Source organism: Dendrobates tinctorius, unplaced genomic scaffold, assembly GCF_039654945.1.
Source record: "Dendrobates tinctorius isolate UK_male_01 unplaced genomic scaffold, ASM3965494v1 ptg000003l, whole genome shotgun sequence".
NCBI classification, from domain to species: Eukaryota; Metazoa; Chordata; class Amphibia; order Anura; family Dendrobatidae; genus Dendrobates; species Dendrobates tinctorius.
In genome coordinates this window covers 1,957,772-1,980,141 of record NW_027361671.1, presented here as the reverse complement: position 1 = coordinate 1,980,141, position 22,370 = coordinate 1,957,772, and the positions used below count along the sequence as shown (strand labels likewise).

Genomic DNA, 22,370 nt, shown 5'->3' with positions numbered 1-22,370 from the left:
CAGGCAGGCTGAGACACAGGGCAAGCAGGCACGGCTTCATATACAGGCAGGCAGGCACGGCTTGGAGACACAGGGCAGGCTGGCACGGACGAGACACAGGGCAGGCTGGCATGGCTTGAGACACGGCAAGCAGGCATGGCTTGAGACACAGGGCAGGCTGGCACGACTTGAGACACAGGGCAGGCTGGCATGGCATGAGACACAGGGCAGGAAGGTGTGGGGTACGAAGGAACAGGTAGGGACCTGTTCACACAGCAGGAGCGGGTACTGACCGGAAGGAATGGAATATGACGGGACAGGTTTGGACCTGTTCACACGGGAGGCGCAGGTATGGATACAGGGAGGAGTGCGGAGTACGTGGAGCTTGCAAGAGTGCAGAGTAGGCAGAGCTTGCAAGAGTGCAGAGTAGGCGGAGCTTGCAAGAGTGCAGAGTAGGCGGAGCTTGCAAGAGTGCAGAGTAGGCGGAGCTTGCAAGAGTGCAGAGTAGGCGGAGCTTGCAAGAGTGCAGAGTAGGCAGAGCTTGCAAGAGTGCAGAGTAGGCAGAGCTTGCAAGAGTGCAGAGTAGGCAGAGATTGCAAGAGTGCAGAGTAGGCGGAGCTGCAAGGGTGCAGAGCACAGACAGGGAGGACACAGGGAAAGACACAGCAGGGAAGGAACCACAGACAAGGAGACTGACAGACAGAGGTAGGACAGAGTTCAGACAGGGAGACAGCACAAGACAAGGTCCAGGAAATGCTGCCTCTTGGAGGGCGGAAGGTTAGGAATAAGACAAAGCTAGGACGGAGACAAAGAGACCAGGATATTCTGTCTCCTGGTGAGCAGACAGAGAATACTAAGCAAGGCTAGGAGTATTCCTCCAGAGAAGGAGGAGATACACAGGAGATGATCTGGCAGGCTCAGCAGCAAGATACTGAGTTTAGACATTGCACAGGCAATGTTCCAGTGGGTGGGGCAGGCCTATATAGTAGAAGGCTCCAGGTAATTGGTCAGGGACACATTAGCCAGGTGCACCCTGACTCCATAAGAAGCAGAGAGTTCAGGCGCCGCCTCCCTATACACACAGTCAGGAAACATGAAAACAGCAGACAGGAGATAAGAGGGACAGAGCATGGAGCTGGCAATATACAGAAATCACAGCAAAGCCTGGAGCAGTGAGCAAGTTGGTGAGTGGGGTATGGGAGGCCATGCAGCGATTCCAGCAGAGTTGTTACACCAGACCTCTTTTAATGCACCCCATGATCCTGTTTGCCTTGGCAGCCACTGCCTGGCACTGGCTGCTCCAGGTAAGTTTATCATTAACTAAGATCCCCAAGTTCTTCTCCATGTCAGATTTACCCAGTTGCTTCCTGTTCAGTGTGTAATGGTGATATTGATTCCTTCTTCCCATGTATAACCTTACATTTATCATTGTTAAAGCGCATCTGCAACCTTTCGGCCCAGGTGTCCAACCTATCCAGATCCATCTGTAGCAGAATACTATCATCTCTTGTATTGATTGCTTTACATATTTTTGTATCATCTGCAAATATCAATATTTTACTGTGTAAACCTTCTATCAGATCATTAATAAATATGTTGAAGAGAATAGGTCCCAACACCGACCCCTGCGGTACCCCACTGGTCACAGCGACCCAGTTAGAGAATATACCATTTATAACCACCCTCTGCGTTCTCTCACTAAGCCAGTTACTTACACATTTACACACATTTTCCCCCAGACCCAGCATTCTCATTTTGTGTACCAACCTCTTGTGTGGCACGGTATCAAACGCTTTGGAAAAATCAAGATATACCACGTCCAATGACTCACCTTGGTCCAGTCTATAGCTTACCTCTTCATAAAAACTGATTAGATTGGTTTGAGAGGAGCGATTCCTCATAAACCCATGCTGATATGGAGTTAAAGGGAATCTGTCACCCCTTTTTTGAGATATCATATAATGATATCATTCAATTGTGTGTCACATAAGGATTCTCTTAGTACTCTTGCTTCCCCCTGACCCCGCACCTTTCATGCATAAATACCTTTTTTTATATCGGTTCAGATGTATGTAAACTGCCGCAGTCCGGTCTGATGGGCGGGGCTTATTCAACTGCTCCCCCCTCCCTGTCTTGCTCTACGCAAGAAGAAATGCATAGAGCAAGACAGGGAGGGAGGGGGAGCAGGTGAATAAGCCCCGCCCATCGGATCGGACGGCGGCAGTTTACATACATCTGAACCGATATAAAAAAGGTATTTATGCATGAAAGGTGCGGGGTCAGGGGAAAGCAAAAGTACTAAGAGAATCCTTATGTGACACACAATTGAATGATATATGATATCTCAAAAAAAGGGGTGACAGATTCCCTTTAAACAGTGATTCTCATTGAGATAATCCAGAATAACATCCCTCAGAAACCCTTCAAATATTTTACCAACAATAGAGGTTAGACTTACTGGCCTATAATCTCCAGGTTCACTTTTACAGCCCTTTCTGAATATTGGTACCACATTTGCTATGCGCCAGTCCTGTAGAACAGACCCCATCGCTATAGAGTCCCTAAATATAAGAAATAATGGTTTGTCTATTACATTACTTAGTTCTCTTAGTACTCGTGGGTGTATGCCATCCGGACCCTGAGATTTATCTATTTTAATCTTGTTTAGTCGGTTCGCACCTCTTCTTGGGTTAGATTGGTAACCCTTAATATAGGGCTTTTTTGTCTCCAAGCATTTCACCTAGCATTTCATTTTCCACCGTGAATACCGTGGAGAAGAAGGTGTTTAATATATTAGATTTTTCCTTGTCATCTACAACCATTCTTTCCTCACAATATTTTAAGGGGCCTACATTTTCACTGTTGATTTTTATCAATAGTGATATATAGTTGAATAATAATAATAATTTTATTTCTATAGCGCCAACATATTCCGCAGCACTTTACATTATAGAGAGGACTTCTACAGACAAAAGACATTACAGCATAGCAACAGATTGGGATTAGTTTTACTCTCTTTAGCAATGTGCTTCTGTGTTTACTTTTTGGCAGCATGTTGACACCACATGTGACTCACAGAATTTGATATCATTGGGTGGTGAAGAAAGAATAATTACATAGAATAAATGAAGTTGGTTCACTACAATACCCAGAAAGGTTATCAAAATTAGGTCTATTTACTCTAGAAAAGAGAAGACTTAGGGGAGACATAATATATATGTACAAGTATATCAGTGGGCAATACAGAGATCTCTCCAATGAACTGTTTGTACCAAGGACTGTGACAAGAACAAGGGGGCATTCTCTTCGTTTGGAGGAAAGACAATTTCTGCACCAGCATAGAAGAGGGTTCTTCACGGTAAGAGCAGTGAGGCTCTGGAATTCTCTTCCTGAGGAAGTGGTGATGGCCAACTCAATGAATTTAAGAAAGGAATGGATGCTTTTCTTGTGAGTAACAGTATAGAAGGTTACGAATAACATAATATTATAGGTAGATGGTTGACCCAGCTTAGGGGAAGGAATTTTTTTTCCCTATGGAGAAAATTGCTTTTTTTTGCCTTCCCCAGGATCAACAATGCAGAACAGCTGCACTAAAAATAGGCTGAACTAGATGGACATAAGGTCTGCCTTCAGCCTTCAAAACTATGTTACATTCTGAACACTAAAATGTTGTTTTAGCCCCAAGTTTTATACAGGGTAAGAGGAAAAAAATGAACCTCACAGTTTTTTGTGCAATTTCTACTGAGTGTGCCAATACAATGCATGTAAATAAAAAGAGAAGGTCAGAACTCGGTGATGTAGGAAAGATACTCGTAAGCAAAATGTAATCTAAAAAGAGAGTACTGTTTTTCACTTTTTGAATACCGTACATGTAATCGAAAACTACTTTTCAGGCACCGTGGAAAACTCAGAAGGTAAGGAGAGCCATATTATAGTGTAGATTTTGCTGGAATGTGCACTATAATATGTCTGCTGATCTGAACCGACTCATGCGCCGCCTCCAGAAGCCATTTTTCTGAAGCTCACAGCTGGGAAATCAATGAGCAGGGCGAAGACCCAGCTCCTGCCTCACAACCGGCATTTTATTGAACCCCAGGTACTGGTACAGCAGTTGTGGGAAGGACCCGCAAGATATGACATACCAATACAAAATGCTTTGTAAGTTTTAGATTTTAATATATATATTTTAAACATCTGCTGGAAGTGTTTCTTTTACCCCCACAACATCAAAAAGTAACATTCCATGCCAAAAAACTTCCTGCATGTTAATCCAGCCATAGGGTTTATTCAGACACAGTGGTTGAGCTGTAATTCTTATTGTGAGACTGAAAACCAAACAGAAAAATAGATGCTCACATTTTTCCAAAGTTTTGCAGCTAGCACAGGTGATGCTCAATAAAACTGCAGCAATTTGTGGTAAAATTGAGTGGCAAGAATTAAGTAATGATAGAGGTAGGTACACTTCTGCATGACTAATTAATCCTGTGCATTGGATTAGTGAGCTGCGAACTACTCTTTTTAGAGGTTATTCCCCCAACCCCCCAAAAAAAACCCACAAACTATTCCCTATCAATAGGATGCAAAATAATTTGCTGATTTTTCTTGAGTCAAATGTGAAGACGTTCTGGCTGCTAAAACCACCAACGATCCCAAGATTGAGGATTTTCTATGGGACTGCCAGAGAAAACTGACTGCTGTACTCGGTTCGTCCAGTAGTCCCATTGATAATGAATGGAGCAGAGACCGAGCATGCACATTGCAACTTCATTCAAGATGGGAAATCCCTGGGGGTCCCAGCAGTAAGATCTCCAGCAAGTAATTATCCAAAACTCTGGTTAGATATTTTTCTGGGTACAACCCTACAAGGATTGGGGATGTTTGATGGGTTGTACTTACTTTTTTGTACCTTACTGTTGTTTGTACTTGAAAGTTAATTTACGGTACATTAAAAAAAACAAATATTAAAATCAGATGTTTCTTTTTTACAACATAACTATTTCTTATTAGACGTTCTATTGAAATCTGGAACAATTGCTAATAGCAGCAACATAGGATGTTCCCCGACATCCTACACGTAGATACTGTACCTCTCGATCCATGCAGGCCATACTTGGTGCAATATCACTTCTGTCTGATACTATAGCTATTGACTCACAGATAATCGTTACTGTTTCAGCTAATGAAGGCCAATAAGATACAATCTGATCAGAAGTGTGCTACGTACGCCCCAATATTATACTAACATAAAGGATGTCAGTTCTTTTCATAGTTTCTCGGGATTTTGGCAAGAAAAGGAAATAACTAGGCACTGTGTACTTAAAAAGTTATTTTTTATGTTCATGATTTCACATAGGAATTGCGCACTAAATACTCAAGAGGATAATACTTAAAGTTTCTTAAATGGTGTCTGCCCTATAACACAACCAACCTTACTGTAAACCTTTTTCTTTGTAGTCTTATATGGGCTGATATATGTTGCAGATTTTGCATTATTTATGTCCCCAGTGCCTCATTTTTCATGTACATTAGGGTCCATCTTCCAATTTATACTCAACACAATCATAAAAATGCATTCAGCGCTTCCCCAGCGCTTACATCGCCTTCACCCCAATGACTTCCACATTAGCTTTCGTCTATCATGATGAATGATCAGATGATCCAAAGTTCAATAATTCTTTCAGTTCCTTAGTGCTTTGAATATCCCAAGCTGTTTGAAATGTCCTCATTTTATTCCTGCCAATAATCAAAATTGGTTAGTACTTGATTTTCGAGGGGAAAGAAATAGTCATATAGAAAAAAAAAAATCACTTGACAGTTACAGCAATATATTTTTCAAAGAACACAATATAAAAATAAATAATCACAAAATCACCCACTATATTAGATTAAATGGGTACACGGGGGCACGAGTCAGAATATTTCCACTTTCAGGATTAAAGGGGTTCTCTAGGACTATTTTATTTTTTTCTTATGGACTTAAAAACTAGCTGTTAGGCTACTTTTACACTTACTGCTTTTTTTGCGGCCAGTTATTGCGTCCCGTATCGCCGCAGTAACGGGCCGCAAAAAATCGTGGGGATCGCCGTTTTTTATTTTTCCAATACTATGGAAATAGTATTGGAAAAAAAAATGGCGTTCCGCAAAACCGGAAGTCATGGTGCGCCGCAAAAACAAACATGCGTTTGTTTTTGCGGCCCCATCGATTTTCAATGGGGTCTGTGTCCAAATGCCGTGAAAAAGATCAAGCAAGCTCAATCTTTTATTACGGCTGCAAATACGACCCTCACGGCCGTACGGCACACCGTGGAATTTTTGTGGGCCAATTTTGCGTCCCCATAGAAATCTATTGGGGCCGCAAAATCGGCCCACAAAAACACGGTAAGTGTAAAAGCAGCCTTAACAGTCTGCCTGTTCTGGCCAGCGCTGATTTTTGCTGGCTCAAAGTGGTCATTAACCGATTCCGAGGCTTCTGGTGAGGTTACATCGACAGAGCTTCTCTTCCACTCTGCTCTGTTGATGGCACGTGACTGCAGATGTCATGCTGATTGACAGCCGGGTCTCTATTGCCTAACTGAATGGAGCCAGCTGTCAATTAGCATGATAACAGCAGTCACATTGAGGGGGTAGAGATGCTCTGTTGATGCAAGGTCTAGTGAAGCAGCAGAATTACCGGTAGGATCTGTCTGTGAACGTTTTGAGATGGCAGAGATATGCGCCGGGCAGAACAGGCAGGTAGTTAGAAACTACCAGTCACATTCCAAGTAAACCTATTTGACATTGCTCAATACACTTGCATTGAGCGAGGCTGCACACATCTAGTTAAAATATGACTGCATGTAAGCAAATCGCACACTTGCCGTCATGCCACCGACACCGGTGAATCCTCACAGCTTGGTGTCTAGCTTTTGCTAGCTACTTCACTTTGTCAGGCCGGTCCTGTTTAAGTGATTTCTTGATTGAGAACCGGTATGGCAGTAATTAGTCCTGGGGGTGGCTAGGGAATTTGAACTCAGCTTCCCAAAGATGTGATATACAACTGTTAATTTATATTTTTAGGTGGCTGGGGGATAATTATTTTTTCACACACGACCCTATAGGTTTGGATTTCTTCTTCCTTTAATTAAAAATACCTTAATTTAAAAAATGCATATTTTGTTTACTTGTGTAATATTTATCTAATATTTCAATTTGACTGGTGATCCAAAAACATTTAAGGGGTGACAAACATGCAAAAGAATTAGAAATCAGGCAGGGGGCAAAACACTGTCATACACAAACGCATTATAATATATATATCTATATATACCATTATATACTGTATATATATTTAATATATATAATGCCCTTTTTATCCTACAAGGAGGAAAATGGGGGTGAGCTTACCGGGGGCTGGCAGCGGTGGAGCGAGGTGACAGGAAATAGGGTTGCTTCTTCAGGAGGCCAATGTTGACCCTTTAACGAGCCTAGTCACATGACTTAGGATAAATACTTCTTGGATATCGGTCAGACGCCTCTCACACAGCCAAACCAGATCTCACACTTTGCACTGATGAGGGGCAGTTTCCTGAAACACAGTGTCTGCAAATTGAGATTCTAGTTTGACTTTTATCCTAAGTCATGTGACAAGGCTAGTTAAAGGGTCGACATCGACTTTCAGGATTGCTACTTATAATAGGTGGCACTAGAGTTCTAGTCCTCTTCCTTTCTGAAGGACAATTTGCATAGAGAAATTTAAAAAAAAACTTCTAGACCCTTGAATCCATTTTCGTTGTTACCTTCTCCCTACTCCCATCATTATAGAAACAAAATTTTTTTTAAATCCCTTTGATTCAAGGAGCTGCCGCCCAAACGCAATGCCTTCAGATGGAAATTATTTACCTCGGGCATAAGACTGTAAACTGAGAAAGGAAGTCTAATATTTCTGGGAGGAGCCATGGATACTCCACTGCCATTAGCCTTAACCAAGTGAACCATACACTCTTGGGCCAAAAGGGTGCTATCAAGATTACTTCAGTGAGCTCTGACCGAATATTCCATGAAAGAAAAAAAACTTTGGCACCTTCCTGTTTACTTTGGTTGCAAAAAGATCTATATTAGAGGCTGACCCCATAATATGACTTATCTTCTGAAATAATGCATGGTTCAGTAGCCATTTGTCCTTACTTAACTGGTGGTGACTTAGATAATCTGCTTTGATACTGTCATTTCTGTTTAAGCAATCTGCTGAAGATTTTCCTCTGCCACCGCCATGTGTTTTCCTGTTTCGGTCATCAGAGACCTGGACGTTGTGCTCCCCTGCTTGTTTATATAGAACACTGCTATTCTGTTGTTGGAAAGAATGTTCACGTTTTGGCATTCTAGACCTGGTAGGACTGACTCTTGTTATTTCTTTCAGATTTGAGGATGATGGTCTCAGAGCTAGTGACCATTGCCCCTGAAAAGCTGTTCTCCAGATGTACCCTTCAACTGAAAGGATTCACATTAGTGGTGATAACTGTCAGATTCAAGATTTCCCAAGGAACTCTCTGTAAAATATTCTCGTGGCGTAGCCACTAAACTAAGGACTCCATTGTTGTTTTCAAAATCCTAATTCTCTTGTCTACATTAGGTGTCCCCTGCATATTTTTTTTACGCATGCTGAACCTCCCAGTTAGCGTTTTGCAATGACCTTGTGGCCATGTAACTGCCAGAATGCACGATGACAAGGACCTAGGAAGGACATAGCTCCCCTCAGTGAGATTACTGAATTCCTGATCAGACTGGAAACACTTCTGGAAGAAAAGATATCTGACTGCATGAACCCAGAAGGATTTCCAGAAAAACTTGTGTCTGTACCAGAATCACCTTTGATTTCGCATTAACCAGCCATCTAAAGGAAGCTAGTACACTGGATATGTGTTTTACCGCCTTACTGCAGTTTAACCTTGTCTTCCCAACTATCAAGAAGTCATCTAAATATGGGATGAACAATACATCTCTTTCTGTGATATGGGCTCACATCTCCGCAATTATCTTTGTAAACACTCTAGATGTAATTGACAACCCGATGGTAAGAGACTGAAACTGAAAGTGATGACAAGTTCCTTGGGTATTTACTGCCTCCCTTAGAAATTTTTGAAGTAGCTGAATCATAGAATCGTAGAGTTGGAAGGGACCTCCTGGGCCATCTGGTCCAACCCCCCGCTCAAAGCAGGATTCGCTATCCCAGACAGATGTCTGTCCAGCCTCTGTTTGAAGACTTCCATTGAAGGAGAACTCACCACTTCTCGTGGCAGCCTGTTCCACTCATTGATCACGCTGTCAAAAAGTTTTTTCTAATATCTAATCTGTCTCCTCCCATTCAGTTTCATCCCATTGCTTCTAGTCTTTCCTTGTGCAAATGAGAATAAAGATGATCATTCTACAATGTGACAGCCCTTGAGATATTTGTAGACAGCTATTAAGTCTCCTCTCAGTCTTCTCTTTTGCAAGCTAAACATTCCCAAATCATGCAACCTTTCCTCATAAGACAGGGTTTGTAGACCGGTCACCATTCTGGTCACTCTTTTCTGAACTTGCTCCAGTTTGTTGATGTCTTTTTTAAAATGTGGCACACAAAACTGGACACAGTATTCCAGATGAGGTCTGGCCAAAGAGGAGTAGAGGGCAATAATGACTTCACGTGATCTAGACTGTATGCTTCTGTTAATACATCCTAGAATTGCATTTGCCTTTTTTGCTGCTGCATCACACTGTTGACTCATATTCAGTCTGTGATCTTAGTACAGTTGTGGCCAAAAGTATTGACACCCCTGCAATTCTGTCAGATAATACTCAGTTTCTTCCTGAAAATGATTGCAAACACAAATTCTTTGGTATTATTATCTTCATTTAATTTCTCTTAATTGAAAAAACACAAAAAGAATTGTCCTAAAGCCAAATTGGATATAATTCCACACCAAACATAAAAAAGAGGGTGGACAAAAGTATTGGCACTGTTTGAAAAATCATGTGATGCTTCTCTAATTTGTGTAATTAACAGCACCTGTAACTTACCTGTGGCACCTAACAGGTGTTGGCAATAACTAAATCACACTTGCAGCCAGTTGACATGGATTAAAGTTGACTCAACCTCTGTCCTGTGTCCTTGTGTGTACCACATTGAGCATGAAGAAAAGAAAGAAGACCAAAGAACTGTCTGAAGACTTGAGAAACCAAATTGTGAGGAAGCATGAGCAATCTGAAGGCTACAAGTCCATCTCCAAAGACCTGAATGTTCCTGTGTCTACCGTGCGTAGTGTCATCAAGAAGTTTAAAGCCCATGGCACTGTGGCTAACCTCCCTAGATGTGGATGGAAAATAAAAATTGACAAGAGATTTCAACGCAAGATGATGTTGGATAAAGAACCTCGACTAACATCCAAACAAGTTCAAGCTGCCCTGCAGTCCGAGGGTACAACAGTGTCAACCCATACTATCCGTCGGCGTCTGAATGAAAAGGGACTGTATGGTAGGAGACCCAGGAAGACCCCACTTCTTACCCCGAGACATAAAAAAGCCAGGCTGGAGTTTGCCAAAACTTACCTGAAAAAGCCTAAAACGTTTTGGAAGAATGTTCTCTGGTCAGATGAGAGAAAAGTAGAGCTTTTTGGGCAAAGGCATCAACATAGAGTTTACAGGAGGAAAACAAGAGGCATTCAAGGAAAAGAACACGGACCCTACAGTCAAACATGGTGGAGGGTCCCTGATGTTTTGGGGTTGCTTTGCTACCTCTGGCACTGGACTGCTTGACCGTGTGCATGGCAATATGAAGTCTGAAGACTACCAACAAATTTTGCAGCATAATGTAGGGCCCAGTGTGAGAAAGCTGGGTCTCCCTCAGAGGTCAAAGGTCTTCCAGCAGGACAATGACCCAAAACACACTTCAAAAAACACTAGAAAATGGTTTGAGAGAAAGCACTGGAGACTTCTAAAGGTGGCCAGCAATGAGTCCAGACCTGAATCCCATAGAACACCTGTGGAGAGATCTAAAAATGGCAGTTTGGAGAAGGCACCCTTCAAATATCAGGGACCTGGAGCAGTTTGCCAAAGAAGAATGGTCTAAAATTCCAGCAGAGCATTGTAAGAAACTCATTGATGGTTACCGGAAGCGGATGGTTGCAGTTATTTTGGCTAAAGGTTGTGCAACCAAGTATTAGGCTGAGGGTGCCAATATTTTTGTCTGGCCCATTTTTGGAGTTTTGTGTGAAATGATCAATGTTTTGCTTTTTGCTTCATTCTCTTTTGTGTTTTTTCATTTAAGACAAATTAAATGAAGATAATAATACCAAAGAATTTGTGTTTGCAATCATTTTCAGGAAGAAACTGAAAAACATAGAAGGAAATTAAGTTAGTCTGACATGACTTAGTTAGTTACAAACCCATGCTGACTCTGTTTAATCACCTCATTCTTATCCAGGTACTGACATACATGTTGTGTAAAGGATAAGTATGTGGTAATATGCATCCTGTAGATCTAATATTGCCATGTAGCATTTCGGAAAAATAAATTTTACCGTTGTTCCTATCGTTTCCATTTTGAAATGTATGACCTTTAAACTGTGCTTTAAATCTTTTAGGTTCACAACAGTCCTCAAGGAGAGATTGTTTTTTTTCCAGAAAAAGAGAGAACTGTAGAATCCTCTACCTTTTTCAGATTCTGGAACATAAGTAAGATCCCACTTTTGCACCAAGGACAAGAATTCTTGTTCTAAGGCCTGCTGCTCTTCGAGGACTGGATTTCAGTGACTAAGAATCTTTCTGGAGGCTGGGAGCTGATGTCTAGCTTCAAATCCAGACTGTGGTATTTAAAATCCATTTCTTTATTTCTAATCAGGCAGGAAGAAATCTTTCTAGCATTCCACATACTTAGTGCCTGGCGTCATTGTCTTCCAGATATTTTTTGTGGGTTAACAGCAGGAAAGGGGTCATAATTGAAGCTTTTCCCCTTAGCTCTTGGGACCTTCCATCTTGGATCTCTGGTCCTTGTGGACACAAACTGTCTCCTTCCAGAAGAATGAAGGATTTCCACTGAACGGAATTAGCGGGGAACCTTTTCCTGGTATCTGCTGTTTTTGACAGGATCTCACCCAGGATTGGTTCGAAGAGGAATTCTCCCTGACATGCAGCACAGTTTACTTTTAGATTGGAGATCCCCTGACCAATTTTTGAACCAAAGAGTCCTGCAAGATGAGAAAGATAAGGATCACGAGTGGACTATAAGCTTTACTGAATCTGCGGAGCCTTCTGATAAAAAGTCAGTCGCTTTTTGAATGATTGGAAAGCTGGCTAAAATCTGATCCCGCAGACATTTATTTTTAATCTTAGATTACAGTTGTTCTAATAATACAATTAGAGATCTTGCTGTGCATGTTGATGCAATGTTTGGCTTAAACGCTGCTGCCCTTGACTCTGAGGCACTCTTTAGGAAACTTTCTGCCTTTTTATCCAAGGGATCTTTCAGGAGGGCCCATGCCATCACAGGGCAAAAACGATTTGGAGGCCTTTTCCCAACACTGACAAATATCAGGTTCAAATGGCATTTTCTTTTAACCCCTTTTGGAATTAACCCTTTTTAATCAGACTTCTTCCACTTCTTCTTTATCAGTGAGAACATGTTTTTTATGCACTGAAAAGCATTTCTGCTCTCTCACGTCCAACCCCCCAAACATCACATCTTGTATGGTTTTGGGCTCCGTAACGTCATCAATTTTCTCTGTGGCCCTAACCACCTTTACTAAATTATCTGTATCTTCTGCTATCATCTGAGGAGCAAGATGAAGTTTATTAGAATCCTTCTAATTCCCCATTTTTCAAGTTCTTGTCAGAACTTGTATCCCCAAATCCATGTGCTTCTCAGTAGGAACAAAAGGGGTCCTACTTTTAAGTCCCTCAAGTGAATTCCTGACCGCTGTTTTAACTATCACTTTCAGGTCGCTCATAAGGATTCTTCTGCCAATGTTTGTCAGTGCAATGTTGGCAAGACCTTTTATCATATGACAGTATAATTTGGGTATACAAAGTGCACATTCTTTATTCTTTGTTTCACTCTGCTTTCCTAGGTCTGTCCTGTAAAAAAATGCATTCGAGGGAAGACAGCATTAGCCCTGAAATCGGAAAGGTATTTGACCTACCCACCCCAGTAGGCACAGAGGGGCTGCTTTCTCAATAGGATTCCTGGCTTGACTCAATCCATTCTGCAGGCAAGGATTGGTATGGGGCACACACCCTTTATAACATCAGAGGTGTCTGATTCTGAATCATTTTTCAACTCTCTCGCGTTTGGGACAACCACGTCCCCAGGAAGGGATCTCAGACGCTCGGGGTCATGTTCTTCCCTCCGCGTATGCGCGTGAATTACCCCGGAAACCATCACTGCGGCCATGAGGAAAAGAAGCGGACACACTGCCACATCCTCCAGAGCCAGGCATCACTGGACATGGGCTCGTCAGCCGGTGGCACACAAACCTCATCGTCTCAGCTGGGCATTCTGCCAAGAACCCTCACAGCTGTTTCAGCCTCTGGAATGTACCAACCAACCGGGGAATAAAGTAATTCCTGAACACTTTACATTTCTCATTGATTTTAATGGCTCAATGGGCTGAAATGAGGAAAATGTGTGCGTATTTGTCGCAAGCTACAAGGATGGTCCGTGTGGTGTCCGAGTTTTTCTCGCACCCATAGGCTTGCATTGGCGAGTCTCGGACGATATACGTGTACAATCGCATCATGGTGCGATTTTACATGCAGGCCAAATACACCTGATAAAAAATACGGTGATGTGAGCTGCCCCATAGATTAACATTGGGTCGAGTGCTATGCAATGTTTTCTCACATAGCACTTGTCCGTATTCTACAATAGTGTGACCCCGGTCTAAGGGAAATTCTGGCAAAGTGATGTTTCACTGATTTATAGCACCAAAAGAGCTCTACAGATTGCTCAAACACCCTTTGTTCTGGTCAGTGTCAATGGTCTTTTGCTTGGATTTTCACTCATAAATATCTCTGGGCGGTTTTAAATCACATCTATTCTGAAAATTCATAGAGGTCACAGACCTCATCCATTCAATTTTCTGACATAGATATGTGACATATAAAAAATAGCTTCTGAAGAATTTCCCTCTTAAAGGGAATGTGATGTCAGAAATAACATTGTTAAAATCAGATTTTTGAGTTAAATGTATTTTTTTTTTTTTGAAGTATCTGCCTTGATCCTAATGTCTGTAAGTCCTAGGTAAAATTTTGTTGGCCAACAATTAATCAGATCACTGTTATCTTGAAATCTGTTCAACAAATTTTAAATATGAATTCTTATTTTCTGCTTGGCTGTAAAGTACCGATTAGATTATTTTGTCCGTCTCTGCGTCATGACTTTGTGGGGTCTAGTAGTTACAAGAGGTGGCAAAGATGTCGGCTGGGGATATTTACTTTGCCCTGGACCGGCTCCCACGGAGTACCAAAGTGAACACTGGACCAGGGTCCTGCAAATCTTTTTGCTCACCTGTAGGACTGCAGGCATAATTCTGTAAAATATTCTGACAATAATGGTGTTTATACTGTATCTCAGTGCTGTAGAATAAGTCAATAATTAGTTAAGTATTATCCCATTGTGGATAATCATTATTATCATTCACCTGCTGTCCTACATCTTAAAGTTTGACTAGCCTGTTTTGATCAGTAGAGGGCATGAAGGTGTACTAATACATTGATTTACGAGTGCGTAGTGTAAAACATATTGCTGATATTTCTACCTTTTCATCTCTGCTAACCCCTCCAGCTCTTTAGATTTACAGGCTGCTTTCTTTAAAACTTCCTCTGGGACATCTGCCAGTTTAGCAACATTCAATCCATAACTCCTTGCAGCAATTCCTTGAGTTATCTGATATAAAAATGTGATAGACTCGGCCTTATCAGCAACGTCAGTCCCTGTAGAATCAGAGACAATCTCAGTAAAAAAAAAAAAAACAAAACACCCCCCCCCAAAAAAATGATGCTGTACAATTAACAGAAAACAGTCTTATTTAAGAGCAGTCCTATGAAAGATATATCCCATGAACACCAAATAGATGACAAATAGGAAATGATTGGCAAACAGGATGTGTATACATTAATCTTAAAGAATTACTTTTTTTTTTTTATTAACTGTAATTATATTCCAGGCATTGCAAAGTAATGATTTTTTGTAATATACTTCATTACCTTATTTTGCCATCTTCTGTGCCAAACACCATGGCGCATGGGGTTTTAAATGACCAGAATGGGGTGCTGTTTTACATGAACAGCTTACGGTAATGTTTTACTTGTACAGCCTACAGTGCGGTTTTACATAACCAAAATGGGGGTGCTGATTTACATGACCAGCTTACGGTGCTGTTTTACATGACCAGCTTACAGTGCTGTTTTACATGACCAGCTTACGGTGCTGTTTTACATGACCAGCTTACGGTGCTGTTTTATATGACCAGCTTACGGTGCTGTTTTACATGAGAAGTAGTGATGAACGAGTATACTCATTACTCAAGATTTCCCGAGCATGTTAGGGTGATCTGAGTATTTGGATATGCTCGGAGATTTAGTTTCTGTCGCCATAGCTGCATGATTTGCGGCTTCTAGCCAGCCTGAATACATGTGGGGATTTGCCTGTTTGTTAGGAAATCCCCACATGTATTCAGGCTGGCTAGCGGCCGCAATTCATGCAGCTACGGCGACAGAAACTAAATCTCTTAGCACATCCAAATACTCGGGAGTTCACCCAAGCTTGCTCGGGAAATCTCGAGTAACGCGTATACTCGCTCATCACTAATGAACAGTTTATGGTGCCATTTTACATGACCAGAATGGGGGTGCTGTTTTACATGAACAGCTTATGGTGCTACAGTGCTGTTTTACATTACCAGCCTACATTGCTGTTTTACATGATGAACTGCCCATGTAAAATATAACTGTGGCATGTTGTTTAGAAAAGAAAGCAAAATAAGGCAATGAAGTGTATTACAAAAATTAATAACTTTGCAATTCCTAAATGTTAACTAAATAAAACATAGTTTGGGTACTCTTTAATAAAAGATAAAAGGGTTAATAAAAAGATCACACAGTCATGTAATATTGGAATAGTTGCACTCCCAGGTATTCAGCTGCAGAAGTGCTTAGAAGATTGCTCAGCTGGCTAAAAACTCCTTGAAGCGACATGCACCTGTCTTTTTGCTCTTAGTGGATCAGCAACGTAAAGGGTTTAAGGCGGAGGCACTGATGCACAGTATGTATGAGCAGCTTGTGTTTTGGTAGAAAAACCTTGTCAATGTGTTATATTTAAAATGCATAGATGGTGGCAACTTTTCCTGGCTATGAGAGCTCATGGATGTGGGTTTCAGCAGAGGCATATTACCACTACTGTCTGATGTAGTATAAACAGTTCCAATTCCAAAATATTGGCTGGATGCACACTGTGGAAAGCCTATATATAAATGCTCACATTCACAAAACTGTAAAGATAGCTTTGTACTGCGAGAGAGCATTGTATTCCATTCAAATGGGGTCAGAAGTCCTCCATTCTGGCAATCAATGGTCATCTTAGGCTGGGTTCACATTGCGTTTGTGGGCAGCGTTTATCGCATCCGTTACATAGCGGCAATAACGCTATGTAACGGATGCGTTAACGCACCCATAGACTGCAATAGACGAGCGCATCGCCAACGCATGCCATAATCGGCATGTGTTAGCAATGTGCCGTCATTCTGAGACGGACCCTCGGACGCGGTCTGCAGCGTTCGGGGTCCGTCACCACTAGCACAGATAGGGAAGCTGCGCTAGCGTGATCAGTAAAGCGAACACAATATGACAGTAGCGTTAATGCAGTCCGTCAACGCTATGCGTTGAATGGACTGCATTAACGCAATGTGAACCTGGCCTTCGGAGTTGGTGCACCACTGATATATAAGTAATCAACCAATCTGTGGATGGCTGGTACCATCTTGAGGTATGATCACATCACGTTTCGGCCACATGTTCTATTTGAACCCCCGAAAAAAGAGCTTTGGATGCGCGCTCAAATGAAACATTGACTTTAATTGCCAAACGGCTAATTCAAATATCCTCCAAGTCATCATGTTATCATATATTTTGGTGCAATAACTGCACCCCATATAATAATGGCATTGCAAAAATAGCAACTCAATCAATATGGCAAAAAAAGAGAGAACTAGAGTCAATGCTATATGTATATCCTTTATTCAAAACTAGTATACAACATTAAGAAAAGCAGCAACATGAATCCACTTGTATAAACAAGCAGATGTGTTAGTAATAGTTATTAGGGCGAATAAGTGACAAAATAACCCAATGCTATGACCCTCGGGTAGCCAGAACACCCATAGCTATGATGGTATATGTGGGTAAAATAAGCCTCAATATGCCAGTAAAAATATACTACTCATGTTATATATCAAGCAAGGAAAAATACCCAGAGATATACAGTAGTAGTTAACCACCTTGCAGTAATAATGCGAAAAAAGGGGGAAGACAATAGAGATCCCGCATGCACATTGCTCCCTCAATAGTAGTATCCATTAGTTAACCATGGGAGCAAGTACATGCTAGTTAGTATATCTGCACAGCTAGCATACATCAATTTTCTCTGTTCCCACTAAGAAATGTAAATACATACATGGTAAGACAAGAAGCAAATTGGGAGATAAACAAGTATTAATTACCCATTCATGATAACTGCCCCCTAAGGAAGGTTATCCACACCGAAACGTGCGTCGGGGACCGGGTTGTCCAGGCACACATCGCATCATGATGGGTAATTAATACTTGTTTTGGAACTGTATGTACTATATCAGACAGTAGTGGTAATATTCCTCTGCTGAAACCCACATCCATGAGCTCTCATAGCCAGGAAAGGTTGCCACTATCTATGCATTTTAAATATAACACATTGACAAGGCTTTTCAACCAAAACACAAGCCGCTCATACATACTGTGCATCATTGCCTCCGCCTTAAACCCTTTATGTTGCTGATCCACTAAAGCCCCCGTGACACACAGCGATCTCGCTAGCAAGATCGCTGCTGAGTCACAAGTTTCGTGACGCAACAGCGATCTCACCAGCGAGATCGCTGTGTGTGACACTTCTCAGCGACCGGCCCCCCTGCCGGGTATCGCTGATCGTCCTGGAATGGCCAGGACATTTTTTTGATCGCTGGTCTCCCGCTGGCCAGCACGCATTGCTGCGTGTGACAGGCGGGAGACCAGCGATCAGCGAGCTGCCGCTGGTAACTAAGGTAAACATCGGGTTTCTAAGCGGCGCGCAGCGCTTAGAAACCTGATGTGTACTTTAGTTACCAGTGCACTGGTGCAGGGAGATGGTAACCAAGGTACACATCGGGTTTCTAAGTGCCGCGCGTCGCTTAGAAACCCGATGTGTACCTTGGTTACCAGCTCCCTGCACCAGCGCGCTGGTAACTAAGGTACACAGTGGGTAACTAAGCGACGTGCATCGCTTGTTACACATGTGTCGCTGGAGCTGATCGCTGTGAAGCTGCCTGTTTGGCAGCTCACCAGCGATCATGTAGCGACACACCAGCGATCCTGACAAGGTCATATCGCTGTCGGATCGCTGGTGCGTCGCTATGTGTGACGGGGCCCTTAGGGCAACAAGATAGGTGCATGTCGCTTCAAGGAGTTTTTAGCCAGCTGAGCAATCTTCTAAGCACATCTGCTTGTTTATATACGCAAATTCATGTTGCTGATTTTCTTAATGTTGTATACTGGTTTTGAATAAAGGATAAAGTCTTTTTACATATAGCACTGACTCTAGTTCTCTCTTTTTTGCCTAATTGCCAAATAGAGTACAAAAAAAACCACAACATTGAACTCAATTTTGACCATGGAAACTAAGGTGTAGTCTGTTGCACTTCTGTTTCCGACTTAAAAATAAAAAAAAATTTAAGCCACGATTGTGTGAAAATTGGCCATCATACCATGTTCATTGCCTTGTTCTGCATCGATAAAGAAAGCCATATGGTAGTTTCCAACAGTAGTAGGATAACAGGTTTCCAATTCACACAAAGGAGGGTAATGTGTGACAAACAGTGTTAATGATGTAACCTGAGGGCAGAACATGAATAAAACATTGTGAAAATCGTACAAAATATGGCACAGATAATGGGCACACATTCCTATAAATTAGGTACATTAACAGTTTTAGTTGAATGTGCAAGTAAACTGACATATACCTGCCCATGGGATGCTGGCAGGAGACTCTGGCGACAAATATCAGGCGAATGGGCTCTATGAATGTGTTTAGCACATGTGGATGGGGCAGGGGATGTGTACATCAAAAGGACACTACAAATGTAGTGTATTCATACGCTGAATAGATACGCCCTGCTCTAATAACAGAGCTTTTATATTATTGAGCCTCCGCCTATAGGAATGCCTGCGGCTGCCCGGTATTACACAGAACATTAGTAATGGCTGCACTACAGCAACTTCTGACTGTTCTATCTATGACAAATGACAAATATTCTTGAAAAATATAGGAATCAAATTAATTTTCTACAACACAGTTATCCGGTACAAAAAACATCATGTGACAAACAAGCCCGTCTCAGGTAGAAAACGATGCATCATGTAACCCAGACATGGGCATAGTGCGCCCCGTGAGCCACATCTGGCTCTGGCTGTTCCGGGCCAGCTCACTATCCGAGACAGCTGAAGGGCTGAAAACACTGGCCCACGGGTAGCACCATGTTGCTGCCCTCCTCCAGCCAGGCATCCCGATTTCACCACTATCTGCATCATAAGGATACAGAAAGTGTTGAATAAAATAGTATATAAGGGGAGTAGACATGTGTGTAGGGTCATACTGTACATGGGGAGGCTATGTGGGGGCTCATGCTGTATAAATGGGGCTTTGTGTGGTCTCAAGCCATATATAGGGAGGCTGTGTGTGTTCTCATGCTGTATATAGGGGGACTCCTGCTGTCTATAGAGGCCTGTGTATAATATATATATATATATATATATATATATATATATATATATATACACACTAGCTGAAGAGCCCGGCGCTGCCCGGGCATAGTAACTAACTGTGGTTAGTTATAGAAAATTATAATTATCCTCCATCCCATAGTCCCGTGCCCATATACCCATCATACATATCCACGATCCCATAGGCCCGTGCCCATATACCCATCATACATATCCTCCATCCCATAGTCGAGTGCCCATATACCCATCACACATCCTCCATCCCATAGTCTCATGCCCATATACCCATCGTACATATTCTCCATCCCATAGTCCCATGCCCATATACCCATCATACACATTCTCATCTCATAGTCCCATGCCCATATACCCATCATACATATTCGCCATCCCATAGTCGAGTGCCCATATACCCATCACACATCCTTCATCTCATAGTCCCATGCCCATATACCCATCATACATATCCTCCATCCCATAGTCCCGTGCCCATATGCCCATCATACATATCCGCCATCTCATAGTCCAATGCCCATATACCCATCATACATATCCTCCATCCCATAGTCCAGTGCCCATATACCCATCACACATCCTCCATCCCATAGTCCCGTGCCCATATACATATCCGCCATCCCATAGTCCCGTGCCCATATACCCGTCATACATATCCTCCATCCCATAGTCCAGTGCCCATATACCCATCACACATCCTCCATCCCATAGTCCCGTGCCCATATACATATCCGCCATCCCATAGTCCCGTGCCCATATACCCATCATACATATCCTCCATCCCATAGTCCCGTGCCCATATACATATCCGCCATTCCATAGTCCCGTGCCCATATACCCATCATACATATCCGCCATCCCATAGTTCCGTGCCCATATACCCGTAATACATATCCTCCATCCCATAGTCCGGTGCCCATATACTCATCACACATCCTCCAATCCATAGTCAACCATTATGACATCATAATGAGCGGCGGCAGGGCTTGCAACCTTTGATGACATCAGCGTCGCCATGGCAACCATTGTGACATCATAATGAGGGGCGGGGCTTGACACGCACACACTGCTTCCCCAGTATGCAAATAGGGGCATTGTGACATCATAATGAGGGGTGGGGCTTGACGCGCACACACTTTTCCCCACAGTATGTAGATAGGGGCAAAATTGTTTGGTGAATTGGAACGCGCGGAGTTAAAATTTCGCCTCACAACATAGCTTAGGACGCTCTCGGGGTCCAGACGTGTGACTGTGCCAAATTTTGTGGCTGTAGCTGCGACTGTGCGGATGCCTATCCCGGACATACACACACACATACATACACACTTTGAGTTTATATATATATATATATATATATATATATATATATATATATATATATATATATGATAAGATAATCCTTTAATCGACCCACCATGGGGAAATTCAGAGCATTGCAGCAGCAAGGCAGGAACAAGTACAGATACAGATGCATAAAGGCATTACATTGACAGTAGGTAGGTACATATACGAGAGAGAAAAAATAAATAAATAACCGGACTATCACAACTTTGGATCTATCAGTTCACTGTTTGGGTCATTCTCCGTTTTGGACAGTGCTGGTTATACAGCCTAACTGCAGCAGGAAGGAAGGACTTTCGATAGCGCTCCCTCTCACATTTAGGATGAAGGAGCCGGTCACTGACAGTACTGCACATCTTTGTCACGGTCTCATGCATCGGATGGGAATCATTCTGCCCCATGTAGCTCACCTTGGCCAGTATCCTCCTGTCGCCTACTTCCTGAACTGGATCAAGGGGGCATCCCAGGACAGAGCTGGCCCTTCTAATCAGTTTGTCCAGCCTATTCCTGTCCCTGGTTGATATGCCACTACCCCAGCACGCCACACCAAAGAAGATGACTGATGCCACAACAGAGTTGAAGAAGGATGCAAGGAGTGCCCCCCTAACTCCGAAGGCTCTCAGCCTTCTGAGCAGATAAAGCCTACTGTGGCCCTTCCTGTACACTGCATCCAAGTGATGGGCCCAGTCAAGCTTATTATTGAGGATCACACCAAGGTACTTATAGGTGTCGACTATCTCAATGTCATTTCCCTGAATGTTCACCACTACTGGTGGATTTTTTTCCCTTGCGAAAGTCCACCACCAATTCCTTGGTCTTCCCGGAATTAATCCTAAGGTGGTTCCTCTGACAACACTCCACAAAAGCTTGGTTAGTATCTCTGTACTCTCTTTCATCTCCTCCTGTGATGAGGCCTACTATTGCAGAGTCATCAGAATACTTCTGCAAGTAGCAGCTAGATGAGTTGCACTTAAAATCCGCAGTGTACAGTGTGAAGAGAAAAGAGGCAAGAACTGTACCTT

General features: G+C 42.4%; 1 protein-coding gene across 2 annotated transcripts in view; it reads right to left on the bottom strand.

The window, feature by feature from the left end:
* Window positions 1-5,292: 5,292 nt before the first annotated feature.
* MSH3 (mutS homolog 3) overlaps window positions 5,293-22,370 on the bottom strand; it is a 293,593-nt gene continuing 276,515 nt past the window's right edge. For both annotated transcript variants that reach the window (XM_073581229.1, XM_073581149.1), the window contains exons 22-24: window positions 18,978-19,104; window positions 14,748-14,922; window positions 5,293-5,712 (exon numbers count right to left, since the gene is read on the bottom strand). In XM_073581229.1, coding sequence (XP_073437330.1) covers window positions 5,616-5,712; window positions 14,748-14,922; window positions 18,978-19,104 — 399 coding nt within the window. In that variant the 3' untranslated portion in view covers window positions 5,293-5,615. The remainder of the gene's footprint in view (window positions 5,713-14,747; window positions 14,923-18,977; window positions 19,105-22,370) is intronic.